This window comes from Kogia breviceps, chromosome 6, assembly GCF_026419965.1.
Source record: "Kogia breviceps isolate mKogBre1 chromosome 6, mKogBre1 haplotype 1, whole genome shotgun sequence".
In the NCBI taxonomy this organism is placed as follows: Eukaryota; Metazoa; Chordata; class Mammalia; order Artiodactyla; family Physeteridae; genus Kogia; species Kogia breviceps.
This window is the reverse complement of record NC_081315.1, coordinates 62,931,181-62,947,055: the sequence shown is the minus strand read 5'-3', so window position 1 is coordinate 62,947,055 and position 15,875 is coordinate 62,931,181. Positions and strand designations below refer to the sequence as shown.

The 15,875-nt window shown below is 38.4% G+C and overlaps 1 protein-coding gene across 1 annotated transcript in view; it reads right to left on the bottom strand.

The window, feature by feature from the left end:
* LOC131758164 (uncharacterized) overlaps nucleotides 1-15,202 on the bottom strand; it is a 32,382-nt gene extending 17,180 nt beyond the window's left edge. Inside the window, exons 1-5 of the mRNA XM_059066117.2 lie at nucleotides 15,125-15,202; nucleotides 10,224-10,294; nucleotides 6,892-6,980; nucleotides 6,470-6,474; nucleotides 5,135-5,251 (exon numbers count right to left, since the gene is read on the bottom strand). Of these exons, the coding sequence (XP_058922100.2) occupies nucleotides 5,135-5,251; nucleotides 6,470-6,474; nucleotides 6,892-6,980; nucleotides 10,224-10,294; nucleotides 15,125-15,202 (360 nt within the window). The remainder of the gene's footprint in view (nucleotides 1-5,134; nucleotides 5,252-6,469; nucleotides 6,475-6,891; nucleotides 6,981-10,223; nucleotides 10,295-15,124) is intronic.
* Nucleotides 15,203-15,875: the final 673 nt, after the last annotated feature.

Here is a 15,875-nt window from a genome sequence, read left to right as displayed (position 1 = left end):
ATAAAAAAGAATGAAATAATGCCATTTGCAGCAACATGGATAGATCTAGAGATTATCATACTAAGTGAAGTAAGCCAGACAAAGACAAATATCATATGATATTGCTTATATGTGCAATCTAAAAAAAAAAAGACACGAACTCATTTGCAAAACAGAAAGAGACTCACAGACATAGAAAACAAACTTATGGTTACCATGGGGGACAGTGTGGGGAGGGATAAATTAAGAGTTTGGGATTAACATATATACACTACTACTTATAAAATAGATAATCAACAAAGACCTACTGTATAGCACAGGGAACTACAGTCAACTATATTCAATGATACTCAAAGTACTCAATACTTTGTAATAACCTGTAAGGGAAAAGAATCTGAAAGAGAATATATATATAACTGAATCAGTGTGCTGTATACCTGAAACTAACATGGCATTGTAAATCAACTATACTTCAATAAAAAATGATCTCTAAGATATAGTGTTATATTTAAAAAGCTGCAGCTGCAGAAGAGTATTAAATAATAACTTATCAAGCACTTAGTATGTGGCAGGCACTGTTTTAAGTACTTCACACGTATTAGTTCATTTAATTCCCAAACCATTATATAAAGTACTACTCTTTTCATCTTTTATTTTCTAAATAAGAAAACTCAGACTGAGAAAGTTAATATATTGCCCAATGTTACACAGCTAGAGGCAAAACAAGGATTCAGACTAAGAAGCTCTAGAGGTTAAGCCTTTACCTACTGTACTAATGATCCCAGTTTTGTGAATTTATAAATATAAATATAAATAAATAAATATATATATATATATAAATTCAGGAAGCTTACACACCAAACTGTTAAGAGTGTTCACCTCAGGGGGGTTTGATTGAGATTGTAGGAGATATTTATATTTCACTTTATATACTTTTGTATTATCTCACTTTATTAATGAGCATTATTTTTAAATATAAAAATATTAAAATCCCCTGCTCTTTGGCAAGTGATCAAATCCACCTTAAACAGAACTCTGATCTTGGTCACTGGACCATGCAACTTACAATTGATGTTCTGTGAGGAGCTCACTAGCTGGAATGTAGAAAAGAGGGAATTCCTAGTTGAACTGTGTCCCCCCAAAAAGATTCTTTTAAGTCCTAATTCTCGATACTTGTGAATGTGACCTTATTTGGAAATAAGGTTTTGGTGGCTTGTGTTAAGAAGTGTTTAGTGGATGACTCTATGGCTCATGGGTTAAAATTTTTTTATTAAGACATAATCTAGTTAAGATATAGCACAGGGAACTCTACTCAGTGCTCCGTGGTGACCTAAATGGGAAGGAAATCCAAAATAAGTGGACATATGTATAATTGATTCACTTTGCTGTACAGTAGAAACTAACACAACACTGTAAAGCAACTACACTCCAATAAAAGTTAATTAAAAAAAGACAATCAAGTTAAGATAAATGGTGAATCTTTGATTTTTCTTTTTATTCCTTTTCTCTTTTTCTCTCCTTTTAAAAAATGCTTAATCTTTTAAGATTAAGAGACTCATCTAAGTTTTGTTAAGATAATGTATTCATAGTCCATTCAATGGCATTTGGTGCATTTATATGTATAAATATATTTAAAACTATCTCAAAACTATTTTTTTTTTGCTGTGTGCATTTTGCTAATTATAGTATGAAAAAGTCAACACCTTTTATAAAATTTTCTACAAATTTGAAGCTCACCAGGTTAGTTTATACATGTTAAACAAATTTCTTTGATGTCAGATGTGTTAACTGCTTAAAATGTGCATATTTTCACAGGGTTTTCAGGGAGCTATGTTAATTATATATTTTAGCTGTGTTGAATATTGCAGAATTCTCCATAAGAGAATATACAAATTGAATATATCTATCCTTAGTTATTTCTTCAGGCATTGTGGTGGACTCACCCAATGGGTACCCCAACTGAGTCACATCTTTATAAAATTCCCTCCCCTTCAGTGTGATCTGCCCCTAATGAATGGAAGCAAAGGTGATGGATGTCACTCCTGTGATTACATGATATTATATAATATTTAGCAGACTGGAGTGAGAGATTCCTCTGCTGGCCTTGAAGAAGCAAGCAGCTGTGCTGAGGATGCCCTCATGGCAAAGAACTGCTATCAGTCTTTAGGACCGATGGTGTCCTCCAGCCAACAGCCAGCAAAAAGCTGCATCCCTCGCACAGCTCTTAGTAAATAAATTCTGCAACAATATGAATGAGAGGCTGGAAGCAGATTCTTCCCCAGAGCTTCCAGATGAGAACATAGTCTGGCTGACACACTCACTGCAGACCTTGTGAGACCCTGAGCAGAAAACCCAGTTAAACCATGCCTTGATTCCTGACTCATAAAAACTGTGAGATAATAAATGTGTGTTGTTTTAGGCTCCTGATTTGTGGTAATTTGTTACCATACAAATTTTTTTAAAAAAATAGTTAATTAATTAATTTATTTTTGGCTGTGTTGGGCCTTCGTTTATGTGGGAGGGCTTTCTCTAGTTGCGGCAAGAGTGGGCCACTCTTCATCGCAGTGCGCGGGCCTCTCACTATCGCGGTCTCTCTTGTTGAGGAGCACAGGCTCCAGACATGCAGGCTCAGTAGTTGTGGCTCACGGGCCTAGTTGCTCTGCGGCATGTGGGATCTTCCCAGACCAGGGCTCGAACCCATGTCCCCTACATTGGCAGGCAGATTCTCAACCACTGCGCCTCCAGGGAAGCCCACCATACAAATTTGTTACCATAAATAGAAAACTAATGCAGGTATACTTAAAATATTTCATTATGGAAAAGTTCAAACATATACAGAAGCAGAGTGAATTGTTTAGTGTACCCATCACCTACTTTCAGCAGTTATCAACACATGGCCAATCTTATTTCATCTGTACTACTACTGATTACTCCTTCACCAAATGTATTATTTTAAAGCAAATCCTAGACAGTCTATTATTTTAATCTGTAAATGCTTAAGTCTGTATCTCTAAAAGATATGGCCTTGTTTTTCTTAAAAAACAAAACCACAACATCAGATCACATCTAAACAAATTCCTTAGTATCATCAAATATTTGGTTTGTCCCTTATACACTGATGATGGGAATGTAAATTGGTACAACCACTGTGGAAAACAGTATGGAGCTTTCTCAAAAAACTAAAAATAGAACTACCATATGACCCAGCAATTCTACTCCCCGGTATATGTCTGAAAAAAAACCCGAAACACTAATTTGAAAAGAGACATGCACCCCAAAGTTCATAGCAGCATTATTTACAATAGCCAAGATATGGAAGCCAACTAAGTGTCCATCAACAGATGAATGGATTAAGAAGACGTGGTAAAAACAAAGAAACAAAACAAAAAGAAGATGTGGTACACATATATACAATGGAATACGACTCAGCTGTAAAAAACAATGAAATATTGCCATTTGCAGCAGCATGGATGGACTTGGAGTGCATTACGCTAAGTGAAATAAGTCAGACAGAGGAAGACAAATCCTGTATAATATCACTTATCTGTGGAATTTAATAAATACAACAAACTAAGGCATATAACAGAAAAGAAGCAGACTGACAGATATAGAGAACAAACTAGTGGTTACCAGTGGGGTCAGGAAAGGGGAGAGGGGTGAGGTAGGTGTAGGGGATTAAGAGGTACAAACTATTAGGAAAAAAATAAGCTACAAGGATATATTGTAAAACATAGGGAATATAGCCAATATTTTATAATAACTATAAATGGAGTATAACCTTTAAAAATTGTGAATCACTATATTGTACACCTGTAACTTATATTGTACAGCAACTGTATTTCAATAAAAGAAAAAAAAACTTTATTATGGTAAAACATACATATCATAAAATGTACAATTTTAACCATTTTTAGCTGTATAGTTCAGTGGCATTAAGTATGTTCACATTAAGTATATCACCACCATCTATCTCCAGAACCTTTTTATTTTCCCAAACTGAAACTCTGTACCCATTAAACAATAGCTGGTGGGAAGCTGCTGCATAGCACAGGGAGATCACCTCTGTGCTTTGTGACCGCCTGGGGGGGTGGGATAGGGAGGGTGGGAGAGAGGGTGATGCAAGAGGGAGGAGATGTGGGAGCATGTGTGTATGTATAACTGATTTAGTTTGTTGTAGAGGGAAAACTAACACACTGTTGTAAAACAATTATACTCCAATAAAGATGTTAAAAAAAAAAAAACAAAAAAAAAACTCCTCCTCCTCCCTTCCACCCAGGCTCTGGCAACCACCTTTCTACTTTCTGTCTCTATAAATCTGACCACTCTACGTACCTCATATAAGTGGAATCACACAGTATTTGTCCTCTTGTGACTGCCTTATTTCACTTAATAGGGACTACTCTTTTTTTTTTGCGGTACGTGGGCCTCTCACTGCCGTGGCCTCCCCCCGTTGCGGAGCACAGGCTCTGGACGCGCAGGCTCAGTGGCCATGGCTTACGGGCCCAGCCGCTCCGCGGCATGTGGGATCCTCCCAAGCCGGGGCACGAAACCGTGTCCCCCGCATCAGCAGGCGGACTCTCAACCACTGCGCCACCAGGGAAGCCTGGGACTACTCTTTAAAAAAAAATTTATTTAAGTATAGTTGATTTACAATGTTAATTTCTGCTGAGGGCCTACTTTTAAAATATTTAATTTAATATTTGTGTAAAATATTTACACAATGATTATGATTATTATAATTTTTAAAATTGTGTAAAATATTTACATGGTTCCAAGTCAAATTTGCAAGACAAGTTTCATTCAGAGAGGTCTAGTTTCTAATCCTGTCCCCATCCATACAGAGGCAACCACGGAAATGTTTTTGGTTTATCCTTCCTTTGTCCCCCCATACCCCCTTTTTTTTTGCTATAAGCAAACATATTTGTATTTATTCCCTCTTTCTTAAATGGTTGCATGTAAGGATGGTACGTAAATAACAGTATACCATATATATTTTCTCTGTCTTGCTTTATTCACTTATCAATATTTCATGGATATCATTCCTTATCATTATATAGAGATAGAAGTTCTTAGTTCTCATTCACCTTAACAGGTCTTAACTCATAATTCCTAACTGATTTGTCAGATGTAATACTGACAATGTTTAGGACCACACTTGGAGGTTACATTCCATATACTTTCCTAATACTTGTTGAAAATCTGTAGCAACTGCATTTGACGGAGAAAAATGTTCTTGTGACATCAAAGGATTTCTCAGAAAAGTCTCACTAACCTGGGGAAATTAATGGAAATATTTAAATTATATAGATAATTTCAACTGGAGAATTACATAGCAAGTGTTTATTTGAAGCAAAGTCTGGCAGAAACTTGCAATAAAAGAAACCAGAACAGTTCTAGACTTTTGGTGGCAAGGTATCTTTTCTATTTTAAAGATGCAGTATTAATGAAAAGTGCGCTCATATCTCATATCTGGTATCATGAGATTGCAGGTGCTACCTTGATTCTTTGGTATTGGTATTTCGAAAGACTTGAGGGCACTCGCATATGTTCACCTCTAGCAGACAAGGAAGGATAGGAGTCACTGATATTCTCTAAGTAAGTGCTTTTTATTTTCCCCTCCTGCTCTTACCCTCAAAATCCATTCAGTGATAACAAAACAATCCCAACTAAATGTCATGAGACTATCTTCCAAACCCTATAGGGTTGTTATACGATATTTCAAAGCTTTAAGAAGGAATCCTGACAACTGTTTGTACTTAATGTTGTATCACCTGAAAAGCAGTGATAAAAATAAGGCAGTTAGTAATTTTATGTCATCTGGTTTTGGAAAGTTGGAAAAGTTGGATGTTTTTCCATAATGGCAGAGAGGGGGGAAAAAAAATTAGAGTATAGTCAGTTAAATCGCTAACAGTGTTTATTACGTAGATGCTAACAATTGTCTAGGCATAAGTGTAGAGTGAATTACAATATTAGCCCTTATAATCCTTGATTCTATATATGGTTACAGTTTGAGTTGTGTTAAAACAAGTTGGTACACTAAACAAATGAAATATATGCATAATGTTACTGGAGAATAACTATTAATAACTATAGTACAGCTGACCGATTTTTCCATTAATATTTTTTGTTAAAGTATTTTTCCTAAGTTATATATTTAGGAATATAATAAAATAAATAAATTTTATTTATTTATTGAATAAAATTGAAGATTAGTATTATTTACTTTTTAAAATAGGAAAAAAACATACTATTTGGATCATAAAATTACCAGAATAATGGTTTAGCCCTAGTCTGTCTCTGAGACTGCCTTTCACAGTCTTATTCTAGTTGGAAGTTAGACACTGGGTGATAGTCAGCAGTAGATGATATCTATTGAGAAGGTTAATTAGCCTTTAAGAAATTTATGAAATCTCATGTATCTATGTAAGTACATACACATAAGTACTCTATTTATCATATTTCATATTTGTTGGCAACTTTCAGGTAAAACGTTCTCTAAAAGTAGTATATCTTGATTAAAAAATTTTTTTTTCATTTAACTCATAATTGATTCATATTTTCTGCCAGAAGTGTCTTATCTATAATTATTTGAAAACTAAATACATATGCTATTGAGAAGGTATATTAAATATTAGTAAAGCTTAATTTTTCTTATTTTTAAAGAACAAAATAAATATGAGAGATTCCAAAGATAATCTGGGTTAATCATCTTTGTAGATCTTGCTTTAGAGTTAGGGGAATTGTAGAAGCAGAAGACAGATGAGGGATGAAGGTAAGAAATCTCTGAAGGTCACTAATGGCTCTGCTATATAGACATATCTGCTTTTGGTTAGGGACATTATTACCAATAAACTATAAAACAGACCTCATAATTTCAATAACTGAAAAAGTCAAAGCAGTAAAAGAAATTACTTAATGCAGATGGTGTTACAGTATCTAAGGCATTGTCTGAGGCACATAGGTAAGTGATTCCGTGAATAAAGAGAGTATGGTAGACAAAGCTTTGAAAAGAATGCATTCAGTTACATGATAATATTAAAGAAATTAAGTACTGATACCGAGAATTTAATTTTGTTTTCAAGCTCTCATTAATAGTATAAAAACTATGTAGATAACTTTTTATAATCAGAATAATTAGAAATCTTTCATACCTTTGAAAAATTAAACTATGTTAAATAAAAACCCTCTAAAATGTGAATATGCATTTAAAATTGCATCAATAAAAATAAATTACAATAGAGAAAATTCTAATAATCTAATCATATATATTTCACATGCCTTTGATGGAAGTCACTCTCATTCCAAGACTGAATCTAGATTCTGATCAAAGAGAAAATGCTATGTTCACTGATTTTTACTACCTTATATTTTTAGGTAGACATATTTAATTTTGGCACTTCTTGGCTTTTTATTATGATAGATTAGAATTTGAAAGTTGTAAATTCCCAAGACCAAATATTCTAGAGAACAGGATGAGTCCGGGAGGGGGAATTAAACTCCCCTATAGTAATCCAAAGTGTAGCTTTTCCTGACCACTCCAACTTCTAGACCTTTTGTGCCTTCTCAGACTCACTTATTAGGAGGCTAGAAGACTCACTTATTAGGAGGCTAGAAGACTCTTGGAAAGTGCCTCCATCTTTACTACCCAACAATCCAGAAAATTTAGGAATATGGCAACCAAAATAGTTCCTTGGTGCCTAGGCATTAATCTAGTCATTTTTGAGCACCCTATATCCAAATGGTTAACAGGCAAGAGACCTGTTCAAATGCTAAACTGGATAGATATGAGAATGAAGAATCTCAAAAATAGGTAGAAAAGATAATCCCAGGGGCAGAAATTTAAGATATGTGCCCCTTCAATATAAATCCCTGGGCTTCCCTGGTGGCACAGTGGTTGAGGGTCCGCCTGACGATGCAGGGGACGCGGGTTCGTGCCCTGGTCCGGGAAGATCCCACATGCCGCGGAGCGGCTGGGCCCGTGAGCCATGGCCGCTGAGCCTGCGCGTCTGGAGCCTGTGCTCCGCAACGGGAGAAGCCACAACAGTGAGAGGCCCGCGTACTGAAAAAAAAAAAAAAAATCCTTGATATCATATGAATACAATATGCTACAAATATTTTTAATGATGATATTAATTGACATGCATAATATCCACTAGGAAAATATTTTAATTTTTAAATAGGGAGGAGTCTTCACAGGAAAAGAGTTGCTAATTCTGTCATCTCTCCAAAAGTTATATATGTGATCTAAATTGATACTGGATGTGATTTTAAATTTATGCTTAGTGTGTTATTGGTAACACTCAGAAAACATCCTTAAATATTAAAAATCTTGAATACCTGATGACTAGGATATATTGTTAACTGACAAATACAAGATGGAGAAAAGTGTGTATGATGTACTGCAATTTATGTATCGGTCTCATTTCCTAACATAAGGGAAGTACAAATATATGTATGTGTCTCATAGAAAAAAAAGAAAAGGAAAATGATAAACTAAGAACTTATTTGAAATGGTTACCAACATAGAGGGAGAGAGAGTAGTGTGAAGAAAGCAATGAAAACTAGACTTTGTGAAGGAAACTCATTTTGTAGATTTGACTTTGGAGCCATATAAATGTTTTACATAATTATAAAATGTTATTAAATCAAACTTTAAAGAGTGCAATACTTAAAAATCAAAAACAAAATAATAAAAAGAAAGAACTTAACTTTATATCAAGTAACCCAAGCAAGAGATGGTGGCAGAGGTGGTCAGATTCTGACTATGTTTGGAAGGTAAAGACAACAGGATTTGCTGATGGGTTGGGTTTGGAAGTAAAAGAGACCAAAGTCAAGGATCGCAAAGGTTTTAGGCCTGAGGAACTGGAAAGGTGGTATGTGGAAGACTGCAGGAGGAGGTGTGGCTTTGGACAGAAGTTTGAGATGCCCATCAGACGTCCAACAGATATGTGGAATGAGCAGTTGGATATACAAGTCTGGAGTTCACGGAAGAGGTCCTCAAAAGATTCAAATTAGAATGTTCAATATAGGTAAGCCAAGAGTAGAGGAGGAAAGAATCTCTTTTTGAAATCATTCCAGCTAACAAATGAAAACAAAACTAGAATATCACCATTATGCAACCCCCAATAAATTACTGGCTTTAGGGTGTAGGCAATGAATATCAATGGCTACTAGCATGCCAAAAGGAGATACAAGCAGGTATTATATACCGACTGATGAAAAAACACCTGCAGTCTTGCCAAAGGGATTAGGCCACTGGATCCAGCCGCTTGGACCATGGAACTGTATTTTGAATATGCAATCAGCAAAACAAGACTGAGGGAAACTCTATAGGTTCTTCAACAATAAATTGTAAGGAAAGGAAAGGGGTGGAGGGGGCATATGTGGATTAAAGAGATTTAAGAGACACCAAATTTTAAAATGGGTGGGATTGGACTCTTGTGCCTGAGGATGCTTATTTAGGTGCTGAGGCAATGAAGAAACAAGATAAGTGACTGCTACAGAATTTGGAATGGTGGTTGATTTGGGGGGGAGGGAGGAAACTGTGAATGGGGCAGGATACGTGGTAGGGAGTTTTGGGGATACCTGGCAGCGTTCTATTTTTTGGCTTAGATGGTAGTTGCAGTTGGTTGGGGGAGGTCATTTGAGAAACTTCATAAAACTATACATTTGCTTGATGTGGCTTTTGTATTTTGTTTTATTTTACAATATAAAGGTCAAAACAAACCTCCTCTTAAAAAAACAATGATGAGTCAAAAAATAATAGATCTCTCTTATTCCCCACCTGTTTTACTAGCAAAATGTTTACTTGGGACATTACATGGTTTAAGCCATACCATGTGATGTCCCAAGTAAAGTAGAGTGATGTTATTAAAGATATTTTCAAGTGGAAGTTTCCTTTTTTATTAATGAAATATTTTGGGGATAACTAAAAAGGTATGGAGAATAAGATAACAAGAACACTTGTAGACCTACCATTCAGTCAAAATGTTACAGATACAATTAATGTCCCCTGTATATCCTTCCTCAATTTCTCCTCCCTTCTCTTTTGCAGAGGTAACCACTATCTTGAATTTAATGTTCATCATTCCCATTCATGATTTTATATTTTTACATATAGAAGTTCTCCTTTCTGAGGGTTCAGTCAAGAGTCTGTATAAAAAATATTTTTCCCCATGTCATTATCACTGTAATTATGAGCTGGTAATGATTAAAAAATAGACTTTTATTAGAGTATACCTTACCTTCCCATTTGAATTATGGTCTTTGGTTCAGCTCTAAGAAGCACCAGTTTAAGCACGGTTGCCGCTGCTTCCTAAAAATAAATTGTCAGCATTTACTTTGTAGAAGATTGTAGTGTCTTTCATTACTCACCTGCTTAATTTACCAATGTTCTGTTTAGTTTATTAAGGAACAACTGTTTACTAGGAGAACTAATGGGTGGTTATTCATAATGCATGGTCGGAGGCAAGTTATCATGAAATGTTCATATGAATATGAAGGAAAATATTAAAATTACATAAATATACATATACTTTGTGTATATACATATAAGTGTGCAAATATAAGTTGCACTAATTAGTCCTTTTCACAGCACACTATTAATATGACTGGGAAGATATTTGACTATCTAATCAAATATCTTTTCAGTGACTTGTATGAAGCTATACATAAAATGTTAATGGATTAAAAGTATTCAGCTTTTAGTCTCTGAATAACCTATGCAGTCTTCTATCTTTTTTTTGATTGAGATAAAAATTTTACTCATTATTATTCACTGACATCTTTCTATTAAACAAATAATTGCTAAGATCCCTTCTACTTATTTCTTTTTTGTTTGTTTGTTTGGCTGCATTGGGTCTTCGTTGCTGCGCGCGGTCTTTCTCTAGTTGCGGCGAGTGGGAGGTTACTCTTCGCTGTGGTACGTGGAGTTCTTGTTGCGGTGGCTTCTCTTGTCGCAGAGCATGGGCTCTAGGCGTACAGGCTTCAGTAGTTGCAGCACGCAGGCTTAGTAGTTGCAGCACGCAGGCCCTACAGCGCATGCACTTCAGTAGTTGCGGTGCACAAGCTCCAGGCACACGGGCTCAGCAGTTATGGTGCATGGGCTTAGTTGCTCCGCGGCATGTGGGATCTTCCTGGACCAGGGATTGAACCCATGTCCACTGCATTGGCAGGAGAAGTCTTAACTACTGCACCACCAGGGAAGTCCCTACTTGTTTCTTATAAGGCTCATTCTTTGGGAGAAAATTTCCAAGGTATTATGATTATCCAGAATACCTTAAATACAATTAATTATATGGAATCCCATTAATTGACTTTAGAAGTGTGAAAGGAACCTGAAAGTTACCTAAGAAGACTTGAATAGCCACACTCCTGATTAACTTTTCATTTTCAAAAAATGACACTTGAAATAAAAACTTTTGGGGAGAGAAAAGCTTGTTATTAATGGTAGAGAGTAAAACTTGAAATTCTTGGTATTACCAGAAAAATCCAGGCAATATTCTCTAGGAAAGGATTTCCTAAGAAACATTAAGGGAATTAAGAGAATACATAATCTTTCAGTTACTCTATTCTCATCACTGGAACATATTCCCCTAGCCTTCCCAAAGTGTCTCTTTTAGAGTATATAAACTATGAAATCATAGAAAAATGTGAAACAAAGCAAATGGCAACATGAGGCAGTAAAATAATCGACACACTGGACTGTAGTGCCATTTCTGGAGTTGAAGTGCTGCACAACCTAAGAAAATGACTTGTCTGGGTCTGATTCCTTGTGTGAAGAATGAAAGGATTGGGTAAGATGATCTCTACAGTCCTGTCCAGTTCCATCTGATTTCATGATTAAGCTTTGGTAGGTACTAATGTTTTCTAATGAGTATAAAATATTTGTGACATTAATATTTAGCACCGAAGGAAGATATGATAGAACTGTGCCTTAAGGCTCCTTCTCCCTGGTCAGCTTTCCACACGGCAGTCATTCCAGACATTTAATCCTGTCCCCCAACTGCATACTGCTCCACCACCTTCCACTTTCTTACCTCCCTGCATTCTTCATAAAGAGAGGCCGATGGGCTTATAAACTCCTGCAACTTTCTAACTCTCTCCCTTCATAATTAATGAAGTAGTTATTGAGAACATACTATGTCCAGGCATTGTCCACTGTAAGGACAGAGATGAAAACAGTCCCTGTCCTGAAGAAGTCCGATGGCAGAGACAGATAAGTAAAAGAAGATTCCAGTTCAACCTGGCAAGTAGTTTGGTTAAGGGATGTAAATTAGCCTGGGCATAGAGAAGGCTTCAAGGAGGAACTGAGAAACATCTCAGAACACAGAAGAGGTGACACTGCTAAAAAATGGAGACAAGTGAGTTCCAGGGAGAGGGAATAGGAGATTGGAAGGGAGACCTTGGTGGGACTGGAGAGCAGCATGAAGTTCAGGATGGCTGGAGCACAGGGACAGCTGGGGAAGAGAAGGAGGTAATCATGGAAAAGCCCTACCAGGGAGGGCTGTGAATGCCAGGCTAAGGACTATGAACTTTACAATGAAAGTAATCAGGTGCCACCCAATGATTTTAAGCAGGGGAGTGACAGGATCATATTTGCTTTTAGGAACAATCCTCTGAGCAGCAGCGTGGAGGCTGGTTTTGAGAGGGACAAGGCTGAGGTCTGGGAGATGAGTTAGGAGGCATCTTCAATAACCCTGGTGAGAAGTAATAAGGGCCTTGAGGAAGATGTGGTTCAGAAACAAGGAGATGGATTCAAGATATACTCAGGAGATGGAACTGATAAAACTTGGTGGCAAAGAACACATCTGAGGGTGCAGAAGAGGGAAAAATGAAAGATGACTCCCAGTTTCCAGCTTGAATGGCTTAGTAGAGCTATGCGGCAAGATTAGAAATACATGAGGAGGAATCCGCTAGGAAAGAATTAATTTAGTGCTGGACATGATATGCTTGAACTTCTTCATCTATTCGTGGAAAGAGATTACCTTGGAAGCAGATTTGGCAGTGATCAAAATAAAGGTGTTCATTTGTGTGAACAAATGTGTCAACTTAAAAGAGGACTAAAGTTAGAACCCTGAAGAACATGGCATTCAAGGCACTGGCACAGAGGAGAGCCTCAGAAGGAGACTAAATTGCACGTCTATATCCACACCCCCCTCCTTTCCCCAAGAGAAAGACAGCATTCCTCTAAACCAAGGCTCACATCTCTACTGCCACATTGGATCCATTCCTTTGTGCTCCGTCAGGTCTTGCTCTAACCAATAATCACTGCCCCTTATATCTTCAACCTCTTCTCCTCTCCATTAGCTTATATTTAGGTGAAGGTCTTCCTTGTATTAAAAAATGAGGCCCTTTCCTGGACCATACTTCTTCTAGCTTTCACCCTCTCTCATTCCCTTTCTAAATTCTTGAAAGAACAGTCTAACTTCACTCTCTCTACTTCCTGGTCTCCCATTCACGTGGCCTAAAGCAATCTGGCTTCTGCCTCTACCTCTACCACTATCAGTAGGATCACTCACCATTTCCTAATTGTCAGTCCAATGAACACGTCTTGGATCTTGTTCAACTTCTTTGGGTCATGAGACATTCTTGTAATTTTCTTCTCTCAGCTTTCAGAATACCACTGCTCTCATTTGGTGACCAGCCTGTCTATTCTATTCTTAACAGTGTTCTGCCTTTTGGTACTCCTTTCTTCTCACTTGGGCAATCTTACCCACTTCTACCATCTTTAACTGTTAGCCCTGACCCTCTGACTGCTACCTATTGGAACTTTTAATAATTTAAATCTTTTGGGAATAAGATGGAGGAATAAACACACAAATAGATTGGCTATTTCCAACCGGCAACAAGATTCAACCTGTCCCAAATTGTACTTTCCGCCCTTGCATTTCCTCTGACTTCTTCCCCCAGAATCCTCTCTTCTATCTGTAGTTTCTATCTTGTTTAATGCCACCTAAGAAAAAAACTTGACAAATCTTCACATTGTACACCTTAAACTTACAAAATGTTATATGCCAATTATATCTCAATAAAGCTGGGGAAAAGAGATTAAAAAAAAAAAAAGAAAACTGAGAATCATCCTAGGCATGGCCCTGTCCCCTATCCTACATATCCAGCCAGTCATTAACTCCTGAGGATTAGTTTGCAAAGTCTCTTTAGGATCTGCCCACTCCTCTCCTTCTTCAGTCATTGCCTTAGCTCAGGACTTTAGATCTCCTAGATAAACGAAAACACCACCATCCAAACTGGTTCTCTTCCCTCCAATCCCCCTTCTGTATTGTAACCAGACCAAAATTTCCAGAAAATGGATCAGATCTTGCTATTCCTCCATTTATAAATCTTTAACTGCTCCCTGGTTTCCCTCGGATAAGAGAACAAACTGAATATAGGACCTTTCATCATCTATTCTCTGTCCACTTTTCTGACCTCAGCTTTAGCTCCTATATACTGCGATCCTGTGCTCTAGCCACAGTGAGGTTCTTGCGGTTCCCCCAAACACGTCATTCTGTTCCCTCTACATGGAGTCCCCATTCCCCTTTCCTGTGGCAGGCTAGTGCTCACTCTTGTAATACTTTTAAGCCAAGCACCTCCTCTGTGGTTGGCAAGCAGTCACCCATCCTGAGTTCTACAGGAGCAATCTCCATCTCCCGCCATTGAAATACTTATTACATTGGAGGAGAACGAATGCAGCCCTTGGGTATAAAAGGACAATGTGCTCATCAAGGGACAATTCCAGGCGCCGTCTTCTCTTCCTTGTTGCATCCCCTACACCTTTACCCAGGGATTTTGCAACTAAAACACGTTCAATAAATGTGTGTTGAACTCCAGGCCATTTCTCCGCGGGGGAGAGAAAATCTTTAAGGGTCTCCGGAATTAAACGTGACTGCAAATCACAAGTATGTCGCGTGCAGCACCAACCCTAACCCCTGGGCGGCGCACTTGCGGCTCGGTCGGCCGGGAGCGCGAGCGGCTCACGCCAGGTATTCACCATTTCGCAGGCTAGGCCGTACACAGGGGCGGGGCCTCACGCCTCAACAGCCCGCTCCGGGCAGCCCCTCGGCGCTCCATCCTGAGGGGCGGGTCCAGTGGGCGCCACCCTCGAAAAGTGGAACCTGCGAAGGCCGAGGTGACGACCCAGGGGTACCTGATAAGAGCCGCCGGTTAGGGCCAGCTCCGCTAGGACCGCTCGGCCATTTGCAATGCAGCTGTAGGTGATCGTCATAGTGGGTGAGGTAGTGAAGTACAGGCTCCCGCCGGCCCTAACTGCCGGCGACAGTCTCGGGGCGCAGACTGGGGCGTGGCTCCGGGGGCGGTGTCTGCGCAGGCGCGAGGAGCGATTGATTGGCAGGGAGGGAGGTGGGGCCCTCCCTCGCCTGGGCTGAAACTGTGATGAGACCGGGCAGGCTCTTGAAAAACTGGCTTTGGTTAAGTGAAGCCTTTCTTCGTGGTCATCCTTAAAAACATTTAGGAGCCAGTTACTTCACAGTGTTTACCTACGTAGGATTCATTCTCAATCTAGGACATGTAAAGTAATAGACTTTGATTTAAAATGAGATTCATTCATGAATTCAACAAGTACTTGCTGAACTCCCACTGTGCGCTCCCGAAGTGCTTGGACTAACAGGTATGCAAAAAGATAGGTTCCAGACCCTGACTTTTAGGAGTTCATGTTCTAGTTGTGGTCACAGAGGCACATGTAGACAAGTGCCAATCTCAAGTGACAGGTGTGCACTATGATTGAAAGATAAACTAATCGCACAAGCTGGAGTGGAGGCCGCTAATTCTCCCTGGGAGAGGGAGCAAAGCTTTCAAAGTCACTGTCCGATGGAGTGAGTGGGTTGGAATTATCTTAAATGGGGAGGAAAGGTAGGACATTCTAAGCAGAGGGAAGAGCT